The 26,537-nt window shown below is 41.8% G+C and overlaps 1 protein-coding gene across 1 annotated transcript in view; it reads right to left on the bottom strand.

Moving 5' to 3' along the window:
* Positions 1–26,537, bottom strand: part of trappc12 (trafficking protein particle complex subunit 12) — a 71,567-nt gene that overhangs the window by 12,152 nt on the left and 32,878 nt on the right. The window contains exons 4-7 of the mRNA XM_084380416.1: positions 5,829–5,942; positions 3,827–3,965; positions 824–936; positions 494–566 (exon numbers count right to left, since the gene is read on the bottom strand). Coding sequence (XP_084236542.1) covers positions 494–566; positions 824–936; positions 3,827–3,965; positions 5,829–5,942 — 439 coding nt within the window. The remainder of the gene's footprint in view (positions 1–493; positions 567–823; positions 937–3,826; positions 3,966–5,828; positions 5,943–26,537) is intronic.

Consider the following 26,537-nt stretch of genomic DNA (forward strand, 5'->3'; position numbering starts at 1 on the left):
TAAAACTAGTGAATTTTAGACGAAAGAGGCTGCCTATTTCCCCAGAACACTTGTGCAGATGTGAGTGGATTGGATCAGATTGATCTGTATTGATCTGCTTCGCATGAAGGGCTAGAGAGACCATTTAATATTCAGCACGGGTACTGAAGCAGTGAGGTGCTAAACACTTTTAGAGCACCGCATTGGTGTGTTTGTGTGGTTCATAGTGTGTGTATGTGTGGCTGAGGTATGCTGCAGTCCTGCACCAGGTGTACCTCTGCTTCAGTGGCCATGTGTGTCTGTATTACCCAAAGGGGCCCATGACCTCACTCTCCTCCCACAGTGTGATGCAGTCTGGGAATGGGGCCAGGTCTGTAGCCAAATGTCTGTGTGCATGACCATGTCTGTGTGTGTGTGTGTGTGTGTGTGTGTGTGTGTGTGTGTGTGTGTGTGTGTGTGTGTGTTTGTGTGTGTGTGTGTGTGTGTGTGTGTGTGTGTGAGAGAGAGTGCTTACCTCGCCTATTCTCCTGTGTTAAGGTGATCATGCTGCCATCCTCAGCCAAGCCTCTCTCCAAGTTCTCCAAAATCTGTTAACAGGGGGAGGGGATTAACATTTCAGAGGGAGGAGCCTCACTGCTTGCTCTGAAGGCTTTTTATGTGTATATATTTGAATCTGCATATTCACTTTAAAATCCATCCATATTTGGCTGGATTTGTATGGTTAATGTGATTTCCTGTGGGTGTGTAGTTTTGTTGTGTGAATACTACAGAGTATGCATATCTTTATGTCCATCCAGAAACCGTGTTCGTTTGTGTGTGTGTGTGTGTGTGTGTGTATACTAACAGCAAGGCAGACAGTTCTGAGATTGTGCAAGCGGTCCAGAGCCTCCTGCGGCTTGGCCAGGTACTGGGGAAGCTCGGCATGCAGCAGTCGCATGGAGAACGGCACCATGGAGCCTAGAGAGGAGGGAGGCAGGGATGGACGGAAGGGGAGAGGAGGAAGGACAAGAAGGAGACAGTAGAGAGAGGGAGAAATAAGGGGAAGGGGACAAAAAGAAACAGGGTGCAATGAGGACATAGCATGAGAGGGAGAAGGAGGGAGAGAGAGAGAAAGACAGAGAGAGAGAAAGACAGAGAGAGAGAAGGCAGAGAGAGACAGAAAGACACAGAGTGTGAGATGAGAATATAAACCCATCCACCCACACACAGACTGCACACAGCCCTGAAGGCAGGAACCTACAGATGGCATTGAGCTACGTATGGCTGCTTATTAAACCCTCTCATCTCTCTCTCTCTGTGCTGCACAGCTCCATCACTCATCTTTCTGCCTAATCCTTCTGTCTCTCTTTGCCTCTGCATCATTCACACGTCTCTCTCTCTCTCTCTCTCTCTCTCACACACACACACACACACACACACACACACACACACACACACACACACACACACACACACACACACACACACACACACACACACACACACCACTGAGGAAGAGCCCATATTCAGGTGAGTCTCCGAGGCTTTGATCAGGGTCTCTTTGATATTGTCATTAGATCTGAAGCTTAGTTAGCTGGTCCATCTTTGGCTGCTACTTCTGCCAGTCTATGTATCTCTATTTCCATCTCTCCTGTTTGTCTGCCTGTGCTTTCTGTCTTGCCCATCTACACCACAGAATACAAACTCATTTCCCCGTGTTTCTATTACTTCCCTGTTACATTGTTTTTTCTTCATGCTGACTGGACAGAGCTCTCTCTTGGCTTGATTTGTTATTCCGTCTCTATCTGGTGTGAAGCCTTCTAATGCTTTTACAGTGTCTTTAAGGTTTAGTGTTCTTAACTGAGAAGGTAAACAAAACACTGGACCAAAACCTTGTGCAGATTTGAAAATTTAAATTTAAAGGGTACTCTAAGGGGTTTTGAGTAGTGGTGGAGCTATAAAGCAATGATTTTATGAGTGGGGGCCCATTTTGTTTACATCTCTAATGCATATTTCTACTAGCACATACAAGAGGACGCACATGTACACACAGTAGCATATCTGTCAAGACACACATTCCTTCAAACAGTTTCAGGGTTCCATCAAGACCAGCATTTAGTGACAACAACATTGTGGAGAAAATCAATTAAAGAACCACTGTGTAGGATGTAGTGGCATCTAGTGATGAGGTTGAAAGTTGCAACAAACGAAGTATCCCTTGTCTAACCTCTCCTACGTTGGCTGCCATAAATGTGAAAAACTTAAAAGGCCCTCTCTAGAGTCAGTGTTTGGTTTGTTTTGTTTTTTTCTGAATCACTATTTGGTCTGACCAAGCACTAATTTCTGAGTGTCAGCTGGTGGCAGATGCCACAAAAACATAGAAAGGCACCAACAAAAGGCAGGGAAGAAGAGGAGTGCTAGCTTGCAAAAGTAAAGGTTCAGTCAATTGTCTATGCAAATGATTTTATAACTTTGGGGAAAAACACTGAACTGTGTCTGCTTCAAGAAAACCTCACAGAGGATCTATACAATTTTGTGTAATGCTCTCTATTAAAATATCAGACGTTAAACACTCTCAGGACAAATCAGTCTAGTCAGCATGTCGATCTTTCTTTTGGGCTGACAATAAACCAGGTGACTGTGATTCTTTTAGAGTACAATTACAGAGGCCCATACTCTTTCATCCAGCTGAGGGAAAAAAAGCAAGGATCCCATTTCAAAGAAGCAAGAAAGGTTAGCATTTGACCGAGAATTAATTTTATTCAACCTGTGAGAAGACTGATGCATGACTGATTAAATCATGAAAAGAATCAAGACTGAAAGTAAAGCACAGAGGTACAGCTTTAAAAAGGACATGAATGAATGCAATTTGACAGGCATGTGGCATTCAGATCTTAATATTTCTGACTCCATATTGGACTAAACTTTTCATTTGGCAAACAAATTAATAACTGCCAAAAATTGATTCCTTCTCGAGTGCTTAGTCGATCCTAATTCTTCAGAGACTGATACATGGGCAGCCGTCTCTTAAGGCATTCAAAGAGTGCGATCGTGGGCAATAGATAGTTGATGCAAGCATTGGACGGAGAAATGTTTGACTTGTGATGTCAGGCTAAACAACTCGTGCCAGTTTGTCTGCGAGCACCTAGCAGGGCACAAAGCGTTTAAATTGAGCAATGGAAAGTCAATCGGTGCTCTCTTTAGAAGGCGTGCGGTGTAACTTCAAGTAAGCTTTTTTTTCCTTCTTTGTATGAGTTTGTGTGGGTTGTGTGTGCTTGTGTGCGTGCAGCTGTGTCTCAGCTACAGCCTTCACTGTGGTAGCCCGAGGGGCGAAGCAGATCCAAAGTAATGGGAATACATTAGAGAGCAATTCATGCAGTGTGAAAAGAGGAAAAACAAAACCAAAGAACTGCTGGAGACAAGTAGAGTTGTTGGAGCTTCTCAACGATACAGTCTAATATCAAGCTCCTGGCAGAAACTTTCCTTTGAATATTTAATAGGACAGTGGTGGTATGCTTGTGTATCCTAAAAATGTGGGTAAAATGCAAAATCCTTTTGAGGAGCAGGCTAATAACACATTCAAAACTCACATGTAAGAGTTTCAGAGCAGCTTTTCAGCACTATCATGAATACTACTATTCAACTTTCAGAGATAATTCATAGAGTAGCTTTTGGACATATAAAATATGTAAAGATATGAAATAATGCATGATTTTACAACACAACTCTTTCTATATAAAGTTTCTGTGCTCAATGCCAAAAGTACTCCTCCTACACAAAAGGTCAACAATAATGACCCCGAGGGACAGAGGATTGTGTGGTTTTATGCAAGCCGAGTGTGTGTGTGTGTGTGTGTGTGTGTGTATACCTCTTCTCCCAGGGTAAACAGTGGGGTAGTACTCATAGTAGAGGTCTGGTCGGTCCAGGTGGCCAAAGGGCTCAAACTCTAGCTCAGCATTTTGGAAGAGGTTCAGTTTGGTCTGGAGGGCCAGGCGCACAAACCAGAGCTGGAACACACACAGACATGCCTCCCTCTCTTTGTTAAATGTATAAAGTGCTCATCAAATATTCAATGTGCAAAAGAAGCATCAAAATGATACCTCATACAAATTCTCTTATCTCCACTGGTCACTGTTGTACTGCTCTCTGTCACTCATCAATGTTTTCATGTGCCTATGTCTTTTGACTCAAACACTCTCAATTACCAAGTACGAAAACTGCATTTATTTTGCAATTAATTTGGTAAAAACAGAGCTCAACAAAAATCTTAACAATGTAAGAAAATGTCTTTACATTCATTGTACAGTAATTATTTTTTATCTATGATGTAAGACATTGTTACATTTTGGGGATATACAGTAGTGCATTATTTATTAATTAATCTTATTATATTATTCAAGAATTACATTATGGTATTGCAATTCTGATGCAATGTGTTGTTCTTGAGCCCAACAAATTAATTTGTGATTGGATTTTTGAGGCCAATACTAATATTGATATTAATAGCACAGTCTGTAATTTCTGCCACTAGGTGCCTCTCAGTCGAAAGCAAAAGTTGTAGTTTGATGAAGCTGTGAAGTAGTGTGGGATCATGGGAGTTGCTGTCTTCATTTTTGAACAACCAACAATGCCGATGTTCGCCTGTGTTCCAAGACTGATGCCAGCTGTCTGAGAACTTGGTTATGCCGCCAACTACTTCGCCCTTTGGCGAGACTCATAGCACATTCTGTTAAAATGTGCCTCAGTGATGCAGGTTTTGACAAAGGGGACAAGTGGGGTCTTCTCTGAACCACCGCTTCAGGTTTTGGGTTGTGGTATTTCTCTTTTCCAGACTTTTCCAGTTGGTCCATTGGCCATGCTTGGCCATTGAGATGACGCTGGCGTGTCACTCTGCCTCCTGTCTTCTCACCTCCTCCACTACGAGCCACCTCTTCTGCTGGACCTGATGACCAAGAACGGCTCTTCCATGTTGGGGTTGCCCAACCACATTCCTGAAGTGAAGAGCAGACTTAGCAGACTGAATGGCTTTTGATGGAGTCCACTTCCTCCATGTTGCCAAACGGGGGTGCTGCTGTTTGAACAGTATCTTGCGATTCCTGCTCCTTCTGTTGGACTTTGGCCATTTCATTTCACCAACAGCTTACATCCTTGCATGTTCTCCACTCAACAATGTGCCTGGTTCTGTCTTGGACTGTTACTTGTGCCTGAAACCTCTTTCACATTGTGTGGGGTGCTGATGCTCTGCGGACTGTGGGTTTCTTCCTGCCGCTGACTTTCATCCGACTTACTTGACCTTATCCTTGATTTAAAGCCTGGACTTCAAAATTGTGCCAGGATGTTTAGGAAAGTAAAACAAACAGTAATATGAAGCACAAGGCAACAGCACAGCCGATTAATTTTAAGTCTCAGGCACAGAGCCCACCACATGGGTGGCCTTCTTAATGAGCTAATGCAGCCATCCATCTTCTGGATAGAGCCCCACAAACACAGGCATAAGAATGTGCTAGCATCAACACACAAGTATTGCAAAAGAAAAAGAAAAAATGACGAAAAAAATCTCAGACTGTCCTTTCCTTCAGATGTCCGTGTTTTGGTCATGGTCATGTCTAACATATTGTGCAGAGGTGTTTAAGGAAAAGAAAAATTCCACATCTGCCCCCTCCTGTAGTGAAACTAAAAATAGTATCACTCAAAATAGTTTGGAAACAAAAAAATGAACAAAAATGTATTGAAGTATGACTTTTCAAGTGGTATATGGGAATTATTACATGAATCTGGAGAGAAAGCCACAGCCTGGCTTCACTCTCCGACACAGAGAGATGGACAGACAGATGAATGGATGGATGAAGACAGAGTCACTGGCGTCTTACCTGCAGGGAGTCGGTGGTGTGGGATGTTGGTTGGCCAGCCTTTCCATATCCCTGACCATGAGCTGTCAGCAGCCGGCCCGTCAGATCTACCGCAGCCCGCCAGTTCTTACTGCTCTGCAGGAGGGAAAAATACACAACACACTGAATCTGAAACACACACCATGACTGACTGATGAAAGAAGGCATATCACAAACAATGTATCACCACATTTTTGTGGACAGTTCATTCTTGACCTGGGAAACTTATGATCGTATGACACAAGAGCTCAGCACCAGATTGTCAGGCAGCTATGAGATAATACAGCTGTCAGTGATGATGATTTAAAGGTATCTGAAATCTCAATTTACTGATGACTATAGAGTAAACTACTGAATGTCTGTTACTGTGTTAAACAAAAAGTGAATGAGGGAGTGATTTCAGTCACAGACTCATCAACTGCTGTCATTTTCACACGACTACATTACATTCAAAATCAATGATAGGATGGGTCCGGGTGGTGCGAATGAGACGGTGCGATTTCTCACTTGAAATTCGTGTCAAACGAGCATTCGTGTGAGTTGAAAATATTGAACTCAATCGAAATCTTCACCGTGTTGCGAAAGCCTATTGGCATTGACGCTCACACTGACATCATGATGTTCACGTTGCTGATGTCTGGATGTACATGAACAACAATGGAGGAGAGGATAATACTCTCTATTCAGGGCCATTTGCGGACACCAAGAGCTACTACTCGTAGCAAGACCGGACAAATAAGGAGCTGCCGTGAACGGAAGTGAGATAGAAAGTAAGACTACCTGGTAAGTTTTGGAAATACGTCTGAGCACAGCACAGCATAGCTCTTATCGATCCGAACTCCATTCAGGGAACAAGCATTTTAAAAATTGTTTGCTTGTCGTCTGGCCGACAGGCCTGATGAAGCATGAATTCAAGCGTTTTACAAGGTGGCATTATGATGTTGTTATTTTGGCGTCCTTCTGATTTTGTGCAGTCAGATCACAGAGAAATCTCTTCGTTTTGGGTTCAAACTGATGCGGTTCGCATTTATTTTTATTTGTGTTACTAGTGCGAGTAGAAGCAATTAAAAAGTTAGAACCCTGCAATCACTCTTGCGCGGGTAACGCTACAAAAATATTTTCTTCATGTTTGGTCTGAACGCGGCATTAAGGCTTAGTGCTCAGAATAATGAAAAGTTCCATGGCAAAGAATGATGATGAACACCATAAAATATGGTTGAAAGCTTTGGAACAATCAAGTACCATTTTACTGTTGGTCGTTGTTATCTCCAAATAACTTTTGCTAACCTTAGGGTTTGTTTACAACCTGTCTGATTATCTGGTTGTGTATTATCATTGCAAAGTATGACTAGTTTTAAAGAGATGTTTTAAGATGTATCAAACACTTATACTAGCAATTTGTTTCTAAAATGTTTTTTCCTAAAATCCTTTAAATTACATCTACTCCTTCCTCTTTAAAAAAACCCTGAATCTATGATTAGGCAGATATTTGTCTTTTTTAAAGTTTTCTTGCTGGACATAGGATGTATGGTTGGTTAGGATCTCAATCACAACACATTATAGCAGCATCCATATGATTATAAACAGTCAGCTGGTGCATGTTTAGATTAACAGGTGGTCACCGGGAAAAAATATGGAAAAAAACACAAAGATGTCAATGTCATCATGACCGGTCATGCCTCTTTTGGAACCGCAGCATTTGCTTCCTGTATGAATTGACACACTACTGCGGCTTTATGCTGGAGCTGCTTGGTTCTGTGTGAACAAACAAATGCGGAGAATTGGCAAGCCTTCGCTGCAGAGATAATGCAGAGTCTCTGTGTGAAAAGATCCTTCACTGGATATTGCTTAAAATAAAAGAGAAATGTCCCCGACAAAGCAACATTACAAGACCAAACAACAGTAATGTGGTAGCAGGTAGTGTCTTTGGCAACATATATGAGGAAAAAAAAGACGTCACCCTGTCTATTCTACCAACTCTTTGTCACAACAGTGTCTTTCCCAGGCAGCGAGAGCCAGGCAGCGACTGCTGTTTATTGGCAGTGATTTTGAGCAAAAAACTTAAACTCACGTCTTTGTTGCCTTTAGTCTTTGGCAACTTATAAAAAACTTGTGGAAAAGTCACCTGATTGTCCCTATTGAGTCTTCAGTGAACTCCGACTTGGAAAACAGCATACCTCTCTGAGAGCCCGACAGGGTCCGCTATATTTACCGATGGTGATTTATGTGATGTAATTTTGAGCATGCTGGCATGCTGTATAAAATGACATACTGAAGCGACGTAATGCAGGCAATGCTCAGTGTGAACAAACAAAAGCGGTGCAAAGTCAAGCCTTTGTTGTGGTGCTATTGCGGAATGCCTGTCTGAAAAGGTATACTTCACTGCCTTCTCAGTGTATGTGCAATGAAGGCTTCAGGTTTCACACTTATGTGTATGCTGAATATTGGAACAGGATTGGCTAACAAGCTATCTATTTGTGATGTCACAAATCATGCTCATAGGCCCACCGTTTAAATCTGACTTTCACTGAGCATAAAGAAAATTGAGACTTCAAGCCATGAATGTGAAAACAGCCTTCTAGTGTCAATTCTACACAGTGAGGCTCAAACATTCAACTGTAGGTACAAGAAGACACACACATTTTTGAGGCAGACTTCAAGTGATTAAATAATTAGTTAATTTAGTTCCGTTTAGTTAATTTAGTTAGTTAATAGTTTTGTCCAACCAACAGTTCAAAACCGAAAGATATTTAATTTGGAATGGTATGACACACAGAACAGCAGAAAAGTTGTTTCAACTCCATGCAAATATAACTTTCCCCTTAAGATATTATTTTTTGCAAGGTTGCAGAGTTCCCAAATCTCAGCAAGTAGTTGGTGAGTACAGCATTGATAGCCAAATCTATAAAAACAAAAGACCCAAATTGTAAGAAACCCCAATTGAAATATATTTTTATATAATACCTTTTCAGATCTTTTTAATGTCAAGTTCCAGTTAGCAAATTCCTAAAGGGAATAACAACACAGAACATATTTAAACAGTGAGAATTCTCAGTGGACAAGCAGTGCAAGAAGGCAGGACTTCTGACAACCAGGGGAAAAAGGCCTCTTTGGCCTTGAATTACAGGAGATAGTATTTAGGACAGCTTTGCAATCATCTTGTTAAACATCTTATATGACAGTGTCAACTCCAAACTCATAATGTGACATTTAATGCTGCAAACAAAGGTCACTCCATATGAAATAAGGCAGGTGTGTGTGGAAGTGCACACCTGAGAGTGTTTACACCGATGTGTAGAGACTGCCAGCAGACGAAGTGCCCACTCATAAAAACACTGTGGACAAGTGATTGTGCGCACACACACATATATATATATACACACACACACACACACACACACACACACACACACACACACACACACACCTAGATATTAGAAGCATCTGCTTCCACAGGAGGTGGTACAATAGGTAAGAGGGGGACAAAGATAGGAGGGGGTGTAGAGTCACCCCACCCCATCAACACACATGACAAGGTCGGCTCGCTGACTGGGTCCTAAGTGTTGTGCCATTCATCACAGCCTGGGAGCTAATTAGAAGAGATGAGGAGAGAAAGAGAGACGGCTACTTTCTTTCTAGTCATCTTTATTCCAAAAGTCATCGTGCTTTTTCGCTCTCTTTTGTAGCTGTCCTCTCTTCCCCTTCAGCCTCCATCCTTCCCTTCTCCTTCCCCTCTCCCTCGTTTCTTCTCTTGCCTGCCTCACTGCCTCCCTGTCTTCCTCAGGATCTCCTGAACTTTCTTCTCCTTCCATCTTGATGCTTCCTTTTCTCTTACCTCTCTCATCTCCTCCATGTCCTCCCTCTGACTCTCATTTCTGCCTCCCTTCTCCTCCTGCTGTAATTACTTCCTCATCCCTCCCATCCTCCTTGCCTCTGCTCTCCTGCCCTGTGCCAGTAGCTTTGCTGCCTCTAAATCTTCATTAGGGGGGAAATGAAGCTGAAAATGAGGAGGCAGCCTGGACAGCCAAAAGCAGCTGCAGTCACTCAAACACACATATATCCTACTGTACGCTACAGTACACTGCTGCTCTGCCACGGGGCATAAGAACACAGGTGTGCGAGCTTGTGTTTGTAGGTGTCTGTGTGAGATTGGAATACGGCGTGAGTAGGGAAAATAAGTCCAGCCAGCAGTGATGCTGCATGCACACACATACAGAGTTCAGACAGGACACAGAGGGATAAGGAGCTTCAACAGAGGATAAGCAGGATCTGGATGGAAGAAATCTGGACCACATGTAGTGAAAGAGCGCAGAAGTAAAAGTTGGCCATAGTGGATGAAAGAGAGAAAAAAACAGCAACTCTGGGCCAAAAGAGTTGGTAAAAGAAAAAAAGGAGCAGTGTAGTGTAGCAGAGTGGAGAGCAGGAGATGAGGAGAAGAGAGGTGAGGGCCAAGGGAGCTGCAGAGAGGCACTGTGAGGTGCCAAAGTGAAAAAAAACAACAACTCACAGAGCTGGAAAAGTGAACTTCAGCTCAGGCCTTATGTAACGATGCAGCACTGCTGCTACGCATAGCTTTATGGTATGTTATTATCTAATGCCAGCCTATAATTTCAGATCCTGAACCATACCAGTCCAAACCAAAGGAACACAAATACAGGCGCACAGTAATACAGGAGCTGTGACTTGAATAGACAGCAGGCAGCCTTTGTGTTTTAAGAGGCGATCTTCTGTGACCAGAAGGTCACAGGGTCAGACTTCATTAAAGACAGGATGCGATTATGAGCGTCCTTGAGTGAGATAATGACATCTTTGCTCCACACCACTGATGAAAAATGTCAGAGAACAATCAGAGACCCGACTGTGTTCAACATGCTAATCTAACAATTAGAATGAGTCTTTTCTGAAGCTGTCAGTTCTCATTATAGTGACTGAAATTCATATTGAATCTCAACAGTTTTAATGGGTCAACTTTTATCTTCAAGTATTTTTCCAAAGACCTGGTGTAGCCGCTTTAGCCACAATGTGCCGTGATAATCTGTGATCACATACATTTCTGCAACAGGGGATAACCACACTAAGCCAAGCTACAATTGTCCCGCTTAGTAGCAGAGATGACCAGGCCAACCTGTGACAATCTCTTTCCTCAAACTAAGCAGTATCTTGCACTGCACAGCTCAACACATATGAGGTTAGGGTGGTAATGGTTATGTCTCTTGATAAATGATGACATTTGAGCCTTGAATGTCAGTTGTTTACAGTGAAGTTTCACTCCAATGGTTGCAGTTTCATCTTAAAGATATTAGCTTCACTGCTTACCGATTGTTTCCTCACAGCCATATTGGAGCTGCATTTGAGCTGTAATAAAGTTGTTGCTAATACAAATCAAACATTTCTTAATTTCTTCTTCAGCTTCATACTGAAAGCTTTCCGGAGCACCTAGGTAGCCAAATGGTTACTGCACATGTCACATAACTGCAAAGTTAATTCCAGCCAGGGGACCACTGTTGTATGTCATACATTTCTACATATCCATTTCCTATGTACCTTCTAGCTGTCAAAAAAAAAAAAAAAAAAGTTAGTACGTAAAGTTAGTAAGTAAAACAAAAGTTATGAAAAAAAACACAACTTTCCACCTAAACTTGGATGAAGGATGGGTCTTTTTCCTGTTTTGAATAAATGTTATTTTCAATGTAAATGTGACTTTGTTGCTCTTAAGTGTGTGTTGCTATGTTGAGTATAAATGCTGTTTGTAGTGTAACTTTGTTTCTCCTTCCAACCTATTATTCCAACCTTTTATTGTTGTAGTGGTTAGCGGTTACAGAACAAGTGGGCTTAAATCATAGATTAGCAGTATGGTTTGAAAATTTAGAGCGATACAGGGCTATAAAGTTTGATATTGGATAAGGCTTATTGACTTAAAGGGGACTGTTGGGCCTTGGCAGAGGTGTGCACTCTTCTGAGTTTTTTTTTTCCTCATCCTAATTATCAGAAATCCTTAAATACATTCCTTGTAAAAAGTGTGTACTGAGGCAGTTGAAAGCATGGCACACATGCACATATGTGCAAATGTTCAGGATGGTGGCACCACTGCCTCAATTTGAACCAGGACAAACCTTGTTTCAGATTATTTTTGGGAATGTTTGGCTTTACTGATAGTATATGGTCTATAGACAAGAAATTTTGGGAGAGCAAAATGGGGGTTGGCGTTATAAAAAAGGGTCCCTGACTCTGGTCAGGCAACATAGCTCCTTTGCCATCATGTCACTGCCCATTGTGAAGCAGCTATAGGAAATGCATTGTTTTGCCCACTAAGATTAGCATTGTTTTGTTGGCAGTGCAACATTTCAATATGAACTGGTCTACATAATAATATATAATAATATATGGACATATTAATCACTATTTGGACAGCAGGTCTAATCTAAATATCACAGGGAAGAATGGTTACAAACAATAACATCCATAGTGACCTGGCTGGATGAAGAGCTGACGATGACTAACTGTGGTTTATGTGAACCAGGGCACCTCCAATAAGACATCAAGATAACGCCTTAAAATCATGCCACACTGTCCCATCAAAAACATTCATGGGACCAGTAAAACTCGAATGTTGCAACTGTGCACAGCTTGCCGTGACTATCCCCACCCCCATAAAATATGACATCAATTCATGATTGGTTTGTTTCTTTCTCTTTAATTAGTGTTCAGGTGAATTTATTTCTCCTTTAAGAACATACAAAGTGCTTTATGAAAGCTTGCAATTAATGCTATCATGCACACAAACTGTGATGTCACTCCCCGAGTCTAAGCGATTTCAATTAACGCAGAAAGGGCGTTGGGAGGACAAAAAAAACCCCCAAAAAAACAATAGGCTGCTGGTGATTAATTAGCTCAGCTCAAATGACTCCACAATACAGCATAATCAGATCCCCCCCCCAAATCAAATGAGGGGGCAATACCATGGTGATTTATTGCTAGTGATATTAAATGAGGAATTGACTACAGAGGCTTGGTGAAAGAAGTGTGTGTTGAGATTGTGTTGGCATGTCTCTAGCACGATAGTGGGCAAAGGTCATTTTCTCAGGAGGTTTGCTGTTGCCTGTTTTGGAGGATGCTAGGTAGGGCTGTCACTTTTTATTCGAAATTCGAATATTCGTTCGAATGTGGGGGGAAAAGTTCGTATTCGAATGTAATGACCTGTTCGAATTCAAGATTTACAGTCTATAAGCGCAACAGACCGTTTGAAGTAGTTCGCCTTGTGATCCAGCAGAGGGCGCTCAAAAAATTCACTATCAGCTTGACCTATTAACCCTCGACCAAAGCCGTCTGTCGAAAGCAGCTGTCTTTCACTACAACGACAACAAATCTGCTACCTGCTAGCTTGCGGCAGCGGAGACCGAGGCACCACAGGCACAGACGAGCGGAGCTGCCGGAGCGACGTCAAGTGTACAACCTCGTCTGACTGAATAAAATAATAAAAATTAATGTTGTGTGTTGTCCCGGGGGGGGGGGGGGGGGGTTCGAATACATTCGAATAAATTGCGTGTCATTTCAAATTCGTTCGAACTTGATTTTTTGAAAAAGTGACAGCCCTAATGCTAGGATAGTACACCTGCTATACCTTCTTGTTCCTGAAAGAACAAAGACACCAGACAAAAGAAGAAATAAAGGAAACAGAGAAAAGGGAAGAAGTCAGATATACGGTAATCTCAGAGAGGGACTGTATTGTTAAAGATGGTTCGCAAGGTAAGAGCTCAAAACCAAGAGCCACTGAGGCAGCTTAAAAGTTTTGGTGAAAGAGGCGAAGTATTGGACTTCACTTTGACAAATGACTGAGATGTGAACAGAAGACATGTAACCCAGTTTCACTCATCATGGATATTCACCTGTAAATCTTAAACTCTCTGAAAGACAGCACATGCTCCTAGTGTGATATTTAATGCTGTAAAACAAACCTCACTCTATATGGAATAAGGCAAGTGTGTGTGAAAGTGCACAACTGAGTGTTTACAGTTTTCTGTATGCTCAGCATTACATAAACAACTTCATTGATTGTAATTTACAAGTCTGGCTTCAGTAGTATTATAAGGCTTCATGCACACTCCTACATCACACTACTACTCACACCCACCCTGATGATGTGTGCAATTATGTCCTCTCTCTCTCTCTCACGCACACATTAGTCGTATCCACGATTAGACATGTGTTGAAGATCGTAGGTTCAGAGCACCTTTGCTTTGGCGAATTAAAAAAAAAAACCTGCATTACAAAGCCTGATGAACAAAGGAACGCCCGCATGTTCTCTCACAAGATCCGAAGCCTCCAGGCAAATCAGACTTAATAAAGGCTGGCTCACACCACATTTGGTTGGGAGGTCCTGTGCTACTTCAATTTAGTCCCAGCATTTTGGATTACAAAGAGGGGTGTGAAAAAACACAGTCATAATATGCTAAAAGTTCATGCAAGTTCATTGCAACAGTGGCTAGCTTTACTTGGATGACTCTGTAGTTGGTCTACACCTGAACCAGGGGACAACATATTGCCCTGCCCAAGATGGCTGCTTGACTACTATACTGATATGAACTTCACACAGCAGCCATTTTGTCCCCACATGCAAACGCTGGACTCATCATACACTTTTACTAGAGACATTGAGACTCACGCTGTACTAAATTCAATTCAATTCAATTCAATGGGGGCTTTATTGGCATGAAAGTTTAACAACAATTTTGCCAAAGCATCTGTCCAAACACTACTAGCTCTAGGCTTATAAGAAAACTCCATATAACACTCCCTTAGATGGTTCAACACAGCTTCCGAGATGTAAGTGATGCTCCTCTGTGTAATATCAACCATTGATTGACTTGTGGGCTACTGGATAGCTTTTGATGGCTTGGTTGTCAACACTAACAGCATGTCCTGCTTTCCTTTTCCTCTAAGCGTGCTGCTGAAGACTGCATTCAAGAAAAGTTCTGTCTCTAAGACTCCAAGAGTACAGCACTCACAGTTAAGTGCTCCCAGTTCTCTAACATCTAAAGTTGAGCGATTTGCTAAACCATTTGATTAGCCAAGATTTCTATCATTTTTGATATTATTGTACTTACAAAAAGTAATTGCTGAGATCTGGGAACACAGTGGCATTACTACAACAAAGTCTGCTGAGAAAGAAACATGTACTTACAGACTATTAAAGGTGCATTTTGTAAGATCTGGACATATGTATTGTATTGCAGAGATATCCACTGCGCGATGCAGCCAGGACGGGCCTCTCCTTCTAATACCACCACCTGGCCTGAGAGGCGATAGTGAGTCACTGTAGCCTCTAGTCCACTGCAGAAGAGTTGTTATTACTGTTGTTATCTTGGCATTACTGTTATGAGACGAGGCAAGATTTGAGGTTGGGATACGCAATACATTGCTGAGGACACTACAAATTTATTACACATTTCTAACTGTAGCAATGACACCGTTCGATATTGTGTACAGTTGGTAAATCATGAAATACTTGCAACAGGTATGAAAAAGGAGCAGGTCTGGCTTCTATCCCCATGAAGAAACGACCAGGCCTGCAGAGCTGGAAGGTCTAAAGTGGCTGAAGATCTCAGTTAACTGTACTTTGTAAACCGCGTGTCCTGTAAAAACCACGTGGCTGTCTGATGAACATGTTATTTCTCTGCAGTCCTCGTTTTTCCGCTATGTGACAATGTAAAATTGTTATTTTTCTACACAACTGTTCCTTACCTTCTTCCTAAAAGACCTCCTTTACATAATAATGCTGCTAGGGTTGGGCGGTAATACGGTAATAAGGTATACCGCGGGGTCTTAAAAATAGCAACGGTATCAGTTTCAATACCGTCATTAAAAAAAAAATACGATGTACTTATATAGGAGATAAGGATTAAATATTAAATATAATGTATTTAGTGGCAGTATTTCGGGTTCCGAGCTAAGGAGAAGGGAGAGGCGGTAAATACTGACAAGGCAATTTGTAAATTGTGCAATAAGGACGCATCTCCGAAACAACAATGCACCCCCTTTTCACACAGCGTCGCCGCATTATCGCTGCAGCGGCGGTTCTCCAATTCTCCGCCATTGGTTGTTCACACAGAGCCGAGCAACTCCGGAGTAAAAGACGAACCAGAGTATAATTCACACAGCAAGCCGGCGCTGCGGCTCCACAAGAGGTGTGACGGTAGATGTCATGATGATGACGTGTGTTTTTTTCAATGTGTTTCCCCGGTGTCCACCTGTTAATCTAAACATGTACCTGCTGACTGTTTATCATCATATGGATGATGTTTTAATGTGTTGTGATGAGATCCTGACCCACCAAACATCCTGGAAAGTGACAAAGTTACGTTCTTCTCTAAATTACATAATTACATAATCGCCATCAGTCAACAGGACGCTGTCTGACTCACTCGGGGAGAGAGGCTGTTTTCTGGGGGAAAGTTCACTGAAAAATCACCGCGACAAACAGTTGGTGAGTTTTTTGCCGGGGACAGACGCTGTTTTTGGGGCAGAAATGTGACGAAGAGTCGGTCGGACCGACAGGCTGACAGACACTCCACGAATAACTGCGGTATTTTTTTCCTCATATAAGTTGCCAAAGACACGACCAGTTACTACGTTACTGTTGTTTGGTCCTGTAACATTGCTTTGTGGGACATTTCTCTTTATTTTGTTGAGTGAAGGACCTGTACAGTTATCAGACAGTGAACACCATCAGATCAACACACCCCCGCTCCGCGCCACCAGCTTATCCGTTCACACTGGTTCGGTTCGCCAATACTGCGCACCATCAGAGCGGGTTTTCAGCACCGCAGGTAAAGTTGTCAGTCCACAACGTGCCCTATTAAAGCCGGAAAAAGTGCTGCTCTTTGTTGTTATTAAAAGTTGTTTAGGCTGTGATTTAATTTAAATGATTTGTGTGCGCGAAAACTGTTCTGGATGTTTATGTTAATTTAATTCTGTTTGACTGTTGTATTTGCACTTTTTTATAAGCTGCTATTTGTTGCTAATAAAAGTTGTTAATATTGTGCATGTTATGTTGTTATTGTTTCAGTATTAGTGTTTGGTATTCAGTTTCTGAACGGTGTCGGCACAAGCCAAAAGTTTGGTGAAGCCGTCTGAGCCTTACATCATAATTTTTAATTAGTCACGGTAATACTGTATACCCTGGTAAAATAGGGAGGAGGTTTGACGGTATCAAAATTTGGATACCGCCCAACTCTAAATGCTGCACTTGAGGGAATCTATAAAAGTCTTATTCTGTACGCATGGACTCGAAAGCAATTAGTTCCCCATCCATTAATAATGAAGGGTATGAAGTGATACCACATCTTATCCACATCCACTTATTCATATCTACAACTTAAATCATAAGATGCTGGTTCAAAATCTGGGTCGTATGCTTGCCACCTAAGTACTTCTTTACAAAGTCTGACCATATACTCAAAGAAAAACACAGCCACAGATATCAAACAAGTCTTTTTTTTTTTAAGTATTCTTATTGGAAACCAGTATTGCACAAATGTCAAATCAAAAAAGTACAAATGTATGTACCAGCATTTATTTTTCAAATGTCAAATACAAAGCACAAATATATGTTCCCGCATTTTGGTTTTTGTAATACACCCACTCCCACCACTCTTTGAGTAGTGTGTAACAGAACAGAGAAACAGAACACCACCTCATCGTAAAACCCCACCCATTAATCTCGAACCCCAAGCGAAAAAATTAAAATTAAAAAAATATATATATATACAGTATCTCACAAAAGTGAGTACTCCCCTCACGTTTTTGTAAATATTTTATTCTATCTTTTCATGGGACAACACTGAAGAAATGACACTTAGATACAATGTAAAGTAGTCAGTGTACAGCTTGTATAACAGTGTAAATTTACTGTCCTCTCAAAATAACTCAACACACAGCCATTAATGTCTGAACCACTGGCAACAAAAGTGAGTACACCCCTAAGTGAAAATGTCCAAACTGGGCCCAATTAGCCATTTTCCCTCCCCGGTGTCATGTGACTCATTAGTGTTACAGGGTCTCAGGTGTGAATGGGGAGCAGGTGTGTTAAATTTGGTGTTATCGCTGTCACACTCTCTCATACTGATCACTGGAAGTTCAACATGGCACCTCATGACAAAGAACTCTCTGAGGATCTGAAAAAAAGAATTGTTGCTCTACATAAAGATGGCCTAGGCTATAAGAAGATTGCCAACACCCTGAAACTGAGCCGCAGCACAGTGGCCAAGACCATACAGCGGTTTAACAGGACAGGTTCCACTCAGAACAGGCCTCGCCATGCTCGACCAAAGAAGTTGAGTGCACGTGCTCAGCATCATATCCAGAGGTTGTCTGGAGGTTGTCTATCCCATGAAAAGATATAATAAAATATTTACAAAAATGTGAGGGGTGTACTCACTTTTGTGAGATACTGTATATGTATATATATGTATATATGTATATATATATATATATATATATATATATGTAACATGTATCATGTAACTATATGTAACAGTCCCGTCTTTCAGGAATACACAAATCCTTGTTAGTGGAGTTTGGAAGCATAATTCCGTTTTCTTTCAACACTCTCTTAATCAGGATGTACTCCTTTTGTTTCAGCATCACTTCTGTTGCGTAGTCATGATCAAAAGTCACTAGCTTACACTCGAGAGTGGATGGGCTTTTTCCAGGCAGCCCCCAAAGCCCTGTATGGCCGCTGGATTCCCAAGTCCACCTCGGGTCCAATTTCCTCACTAAACTCAGTCCTGATTAGGTTCTCCACAAAGGTAATAATGGGGGTGCCTTCTGCTGCTTCTCTCACACCATATAGTCCGATATTATTCCTGCGTGAGAGTTCTTCTAGATCTGTTACTTTAGCTTATAGAGTGTGTTGCATGTTTAGCAGGGAGGTCACTGCATCTTTTGCACCCGTCCACCATGTCTCCATATCCCTGATGCATTGTTCAGCTTCGTCCAGCCTTTCAGTTGTGAGATCGATTTTCCCCGCTGTCTCCTTGATCCTCTGGTTAATGTCACCACTCAACTCGTTCAGTTGCTTCTTAATGTCCACCTGGAAGTTGTTTTGAAGGTCGGGTAGCTGTTTTGTGATATCGCTCCTAAGCTCTTGCATTTCCAAGGTCATGTCTTTCAGCACTTCTAGTATTGAAGTCAGTTCTGCTGTCTCTCCAGCTACAGGGTATATACATACATTTTTAGGTTGAATTGACCTTTTAATACCTTCACAATATTTTTTAATACCAACACGACTTCGAGCTGCAACTGTAGTGGCAACCTTTCGAACTTCAGTGTTGTGGGTAACTAATTATAAAGTAACGGATTACTGTCATTTTGTTACTTAACTTTCTGAGTGAATAAGTGTAGTAATGCTTACAATTCAAATCAAGTACATATTATTACTGGATACTTTGTTACTTTTTTGCCTCAATAAAAACACTGACCTATACACAATTATTTGTTATTTAATCCTAACCCAAAAATTATTTCATTGTTATGTGTAGGAAGAGCACACACCACTTCTCCAGCGCTACACTCTTTCTTTCATTGTATCTCAATGAAGACAAATTGACAAATGAAAATCAGAAAAGGTTTAAAAAGTTTAAAAACAGAAATGTTTAATTAAAGGACTTCTGTAAAAAGTAAAGTGATGAGTATATAAAATAATAATTCCTTTCCAAAAGGAGTAAGGTAGCAGAGAGAGTAGTAGTAGAGTTTGCTGTCTGATGGCTGTCGTAGGTCTACTCATGGTGCTGGTAGGCCTACCGCTGTGGCTTGTGTGAGAGCGGTGGAGGTTTGCGGGAGAGCGGTGGTTTGGGGGAGAGTGGTGAAGGTTTGCGGAGATGTAGCCGTCGCACTAGCGCAGAACATTGAAATTGGTAGTTGCTCACTACGTCCGCGCATTCTTGTTTGGTGGTTATTAGACTCTAGGAGGGCCACTGGCAAATTTCCCTTATTGTCTACCCCTGCAGAAGTTACAAAAATAAACTGTACACAAATAACACAAATTGGTGTTTTGTGTGATTTTTCAAAATAGAAACAAAAAAAAAAAAAAATTAATTAAAAAAATGAATAAAAAAAAAATAGATTTTTGAAGTTTATGAATCGATTCAGAATCGTGGATGATTAGATTTGCGATTCTTATGTGAATCGATTTTTTCCCCCACCCCTACTGAAAACCCAGACATAGAGTGGCAAGGGATGACCAAATGGGGATTATGATGCACACTTTCAGAAAATCTGTCTTCTGTGAACATGAAAAGTAGTGTGAAGAATGAAAAAGAAAGCTTAAGAGTGAAGTTAAAATCATGCATACCTTTTCACCTCTGCTCACCAATCACTGTGTGAACTGGGTACACTTGCTGGCTTTTAAAAGGAACACGACTGTTTTGATGCATGATGTTATTTCATCAAATCTTATCTCAAAATGTTGTTAAAAATGGTGTTTAGCAGGTATAATGTTTGCCATCTTAGTTTAGTGTGTTAGCATTCTAGCATTTTCTAATAGTACAACTGAAGGCGATGGGAATGTTACTAGTTTAGCAGGGACTCAGTCATAAAGAAGTACTGGGAAAACTGAAAAATTGACATGATGATGGCACTAGATGTAAAGTTGTCACCAAAGTTATTGCAATTTATCCTAAGGGGGACATGAATTTCTGCAACAGATGTCATGGCAATCCATCGAATAGTTGAGTCATTTCACTCAAAATCAGAAATGTCAATCTCATGATTGAGGAGTCGTTAGGGTTCATCATCTGGGGAAAATGAACGTCTGTACAAAAAGTTGCTGCCAATCCATCGATACTGAGATATTTCACTTACAAATTTAAACCTTGCCCTGCTAAAACTAGATGAAAGTTGTAAGGATTCATCCTCTGGGCAGCATGGTATATCTGTATCAAATGACATGACATGGATGTCAAGACATTTCACAAAAAAAAAAAAAAACGAAAGAAAAAAAAAAAGTCAACCTCATGGTGGTCTGTCTCACCAGATGTAGACTGCAGGGATATTATATGTCTTCCATTCTTCCATCCTATTTCAGGCGGCATTCTGGTTACTGGTTTCAAAATCTCTGTTGCAACGGGACACAACAAGAACCTATGAAAATGGCAAGCTACCCTAACCCTAACTTGGTTTCCCGCAGTACGAACCTTAACAAGCTACCAGCTGTTTCCTTTTCTTTTACTGGAAATTTTAAATGAGAGTTCGGGTGGCAGTCACACCTCCACTACATTAGTGTTCAACACCGGAGCCCCCTGAAGACTGGGTGCTCAGCCCCCATCTGTTCACACTTTACACCCATGACTGCAGTCTCAGACATCAAGAGAACTCTACTGAACATCACTGATACCCATCTACAGAGCATCAGCGAAATCGGAGAAGTGAGATGTCTGGACAGAGCCCGAAGGATACTTAAAGACGACACCAGGGGTTGAAATTAAGCTGTTTTACTCGCCAAATGCGAGTAATTTTTGTATTTGTCGTGTAATTTATGAAGACCACTTGCCACTCTGGCGAGTAATCTAAAAAAATAAAAGCCCATCATATCTTTCTTGTGTAGAAGCTTTCAATGTGAAACAGCAAAAACAGGAAGTCGTGTGTTTTGATCAGCAACTTAACACGTCTCCCGTGAGTTCTGGGATGGACGCCTCTCATTGGCGGTTAGGTTTAGGCATGAGGAATGAGGAATCAGGGTAAGCCAATCAGAGGCAGAGTAAGGAGGGTCATCCCAGATGATCCCGCGAAAATCAACACCACTTCCCACAGCTAGTTGTTCGTACTTTGTAGACCTTTTTCCCGCAGCCTATAAACTATTTTTTCCCTCCACATTCCCGATTTAGCTACTCCATTATGTGGAGATTTCTTGTGGGGGGGGCAGCCCCCAAGAAAAAAAACGAGGACTGAGGATGAATCGACCGACAGCGTCTCAGCCCCCACCTCGTCCCCCACACCTAGTCAAAACCGGCGAAATATGTTCGGAAATTTAATGAGAAGTGGCGCTACACGGTGTCGGGTTAGGCAAGAACATGGCTTGAGTATAGGGCCAAAGAGGGCATGATCTGTACAGTGTGTCGTTCACACTCTAAAGACAAACGCAACTCATTCATTGTAGCATGTCCAACAATGAAACTAGAAAGCATTACCTTTCACGAAAGCTCCAAGTCACACCGTGATAGTATGACCATCTCACAAGCCAAGTCCCAGCCTATCCAAGCAAAACCAACTGTGCATGGGCTCACCAAACTACCGCGTGCTACAAAGAGAAAGCTGGAAATCCTCTTCTGCAACGCTCACGCCATGGACAAGCAAGCGCGACCGTTCACTGACTTCACTTGGATGTGCGAGTAAGTTGTTCTACATGACTGATGTATGAAATGTGAATAATGTGCAGAGAGACAGTAAATTACTTTAACACACACTTTTGTTTTTTGATGGGTCCTGTAGCCTTATTTTTTGCGGCTTTTTTTCTGCTAGCTTTAGTTTAATCTATTTTAGGTTAAAGGGAAAAGCCCACTCACTCACTCACCCACTCAATCCTTTATTTTTTGTCTCGGTTTCATTTAATTATATATATGTGTGTGTATATATATATATATATATATATATATATATATATATATATATATATATATATATATATATATAATTGTATTTTTGTTGTATGCTTTGGCAACAATAAGCATTTTATTCATGCCAATAAAGCTGATAATCGATAATTGTTATTTCAGAAATGTCATTAAAGCTAAACATGATGCTAGCTAGTTTGCAAGTTAGCTACATTTTAGCTAGAGTTAACACTGTATGTCGTCAGCTAGCTAACGTTAATGTTATTGTTATCAATCTATGCCATCATAGCTAACAAAAGCTAATTGCCCATTTTGTCTCTGCAGTTTAGATGAGAAGAAAGGGCTGCCGGTGGGGAACACATACAGAAACAACAAGCAATGCAAAGTGTTTGTGAAGTACATCGCTGAAGAGCAAAGAAATGAGCTCCAAAGAGAATTGGAGCAGGCCAAATTCTGCTCTGTTCTTTCTGATGGATCGACCGACACTGCAGTGAAAGAAGAAGAGTTGGTGTACACTCGTTTTTGTACTAGAGGGGAGGTTAAGGTTCGGTTTGTGGGGATCCAAGATGTGGAAAAGGCAGACTCTGCGCACATAGCTCAAGTTATCAAAAGCCAGATGGACAGTGTTTGTGAGGGCTGGGAAGAGAAACTGGTTGCCTGTGCCACAGACGGGGCTGCAGTCATGACAGGGTTAAAGACTGGAGTGGTAACCAGGCTTCAAGGGGACAAAGATTATGTTCTGAGGGTTCATTGCATGGCTCACCGTCAGGAGCTGGCCTTCTCTGATGCTATAAAGAAGAATCCCATGTTTCAGAGAGTGGAAGAACTGCTTAGTGGACTATTTACTTTTTACCACACCAGTCCGCTTAATCGAGCAAACCTAGTCAACACCTTCCAGACCCTCAAAGCAACACCTCTCATGCCCACAAGAATTGGGGGAACACGATGGGTTGGCCACCTTCATAGAGCTCTGGACCAGTTACTCAGAGGATACCCAGCTATTGTGCTCCATCTCAAACAGGTTATACTGATCACCATATAAAGTAATATTTGGCTTTGGCCTGTAGATGTCTATACTATGTAGGATTGTGATGATAATGTAACACTAGATTAGACATTATTGACAAACGAATTACATTAAAAGTACAGCTTTTTGTTAATTTGTTTCTTGTTTTGTCTGTGCATTTTATGTGTATTTCAGATTCAGTCGCCTGATGCCCAAGGTGTCCGGGGTGTCCCACAAGCCAAAGCCAGGAGTTTGTACAGCTCTGCCAGGGACAGCGCTGTCGTGAAATTCTGTGGCTTCCTGCATGACGTTCTTGGCCATCTGAGCAAGCTCTCCGCCACTCTCCAGATGTCAGCTATCACACTGGCCGAGGCTCACTCCTCCCTGTTAGCCACCCAGGCTATGCTTGAGAAATACAAAACAAGGTTTGTCACTGTCATTATTTTGCTCTTTGATCAAGGCTATACTGTGAGTGACCATTCAGGCAATTAATTGATTTTAATATATTTGAGATTAAAACAAAATCATAATTCTGTATTAGAAAAGGGCCAATGATGAAGGCCACCAGTGGCCAGTCATATAAGGGAGTGGAGTTGAGAGTAGTGACCACAGCCAGGAGTGACAGGGCAGGGAAGTCACCACCAGTAGCGACCCTCCTATAAACACTCCAAGAGAGCCTGACTGTCAGATTTGGAGACATTAGTTCAGGAGTCCTGGCTGCCACCAAGTTGGCTAGCTTCAGGAACTGGCCAGATCCACAAAATGCAGCAGCACTGGCAGGTTTGTTTAGTGATTAAGGATAGGGTGCAGACACATTGTGCATTACACAGAATGAATTATTATACATATTGCACGTTTGTAACAAATGGCAGGCTAGCTAATTGTGTCTAAAATAGGTAGTTTATGTAGACATGGAGGTGTGAGGTGTCTTTTGTGAGATAACAGGTTGACTCACAAAATGTATTTCCTGACATCCAGATTTTGGGGAGACCGAAGTCGACGCACTCTGTGCTAATTTTTAAACCAGTCCTGAACTCCAGTGATGTCTGCGTTGAACTCATCCCAGACCAGTGGCTTATACTGAAGACAAAAATCTACGCAGAACAAGAGAACCTGCAAAATCTGAGCTGGTCTGAGGTCAACAGGAAGCATGGAGAGCTTTGCCCTGATGTCCTTGACCTGATGGACCTTGTTATGTCTATCCCAGTTTCCACTGCAGATTGTGAACGTGGGTTCAACACAATGAAACAGGTAAAGTCTTTAAGACACACACACACACACACACTACCACTTTAAACTTGTGTGAGCACCATAAAATTGTCACTTTTCTTTGTATTTTGATTTGAATACTGTGCAGGTCAAGACTGATTGGAGGTCAAAGCTGACATCAGCCTCCTTGACTGATCTTCTAATGGTGCAGCTCAGCTCGCCAGACATTACAAATTATGACCCGTCCACAGCCATAGACCTGTGGTGGAACACTGAGACCATCCGCCAAAGAAGAGCGAATTTGATGACGAAGGAGGGAAATAGCTTTGAGGGGGAACTCTCTGACTCTGACAGAGACTGAACTTGAAAAAAGATGAAGTGTGTTACGAATGAAGTGAAAAATGTTTCTGTATAGATGCTGCTAATAAATATTGTGAAGAGAAGAGACACAATGCGATTACTATGATTGAAAATCAATTTAGACAGACATACGAAAAAGTAATTCTAACAAATGGCAATTTAATATTTTTGTCTGGTAAAAAATCTGTTTGTCTAGTAAAAATTTTCATCTACTTGCCAGTTGTCTGGTAAGCCAAAAAGTTAGTTTCAACCCCTGGACGACACCCACCCCAGTCACAGTCTGTTCACCCTGCTGCCATCCAGTAGTATCCATTGTCATACCACCAGACCACGGAGCAGGACTCAAGGACAGTTTTTTAAACCCTTGTCTAGAAAATGACAATACATTTACCTTGTACCTTTACATTGTACCTTCTTCTGTGAGCAATTAGCCATTTTAATGCCAGGGCTTGCCTGACCAGTTTGACACAGTACTTGCTGGTCCAAAGTGCCACCTGTTGAACATAAGTGGCATGGTGTTTTTATCTGGCACACAGCAGCATCATATACACAGTCAGCAGTGGCATGTCTCAGTAAGAATTGCCAGATGTGAGTGGAACACACTGACGTACTGTTGTAAATGCAATAAATCACAAGAATGCAGTGGCACCCCAGTATTCAACAGTGGCATAGAATCTGACAAGACAAGAATCAGCTTATACCACAAAAGCAATGGTGGCATACCATCAGCCACTTTTAGATTTCAGTGTTAATCCGGATCTCTGCAATAACTTGGTAAGTGCAAGGCCCAAGTTTAAGAAACTGGAAGGATCCTTTATGCTGGCAGAGAAATGGGCTAAATTCCATCTGTACTTTTACAACAGGTCTTAGCACATGGCTGCATCCAAGATAAACAGAGCAAGGTGAAAACAACTACCACTACAGTTTAAACATGCCCTTTAGTACTACAAAAGCTGCATTAGGTGCATTACCCATACCCTGGCATGCAAGTGTAACTGGTGGTGGAAATGACAGCTATGTAAAAAGGTTACCTTAACGACAAGTAAAGGTTACAGCAATGATATCAAAGTGCTAGTGCTAGCAGCTGGGTTGTTGCTGTGATCATGGGCGTGTGTCTGTCTGACCCAGCCAAGGTGGGTCTCTCTCTTTCTATCTCACAATCGCGCGCGCACGCGCGCACACACACACACACACACACACACACACACACACACACACACACACACACACACACACACACACACACACACACACACACACACACACACACACCTCAGCCCAGACGGCATCACACTGTGGGAGGAAAGAGAGGTTACAGTCTCTGGTGGATAGTACAGAGGGAGGGGAGAAAGAGACAGAGATGAAGGAGAAGGAGGAAAGGAGGGGGAAGAGGAGGAGAGGAGGGGGGTGATTGCTAATGAGAGAGACAGACGAAGCCAGTCCATGTGGTGCTGAGCCAGAGACTAGACCACTGCTGACCACACCACAGAGGACACGGGAAGACAAAGG

The sequence above is a fragment of the Pagrus pagrus genome (genome assembly GCF_965226575.1).
Source record: "Pagrus pagrus genome assembly, chromosome: 18".
Taxonomy (NCBI): Eukaryota; Metazoa; Chordata; class Actinopteri; order Spariformes; family Sparidae; genus Pagrus; species Pagrus pagrus.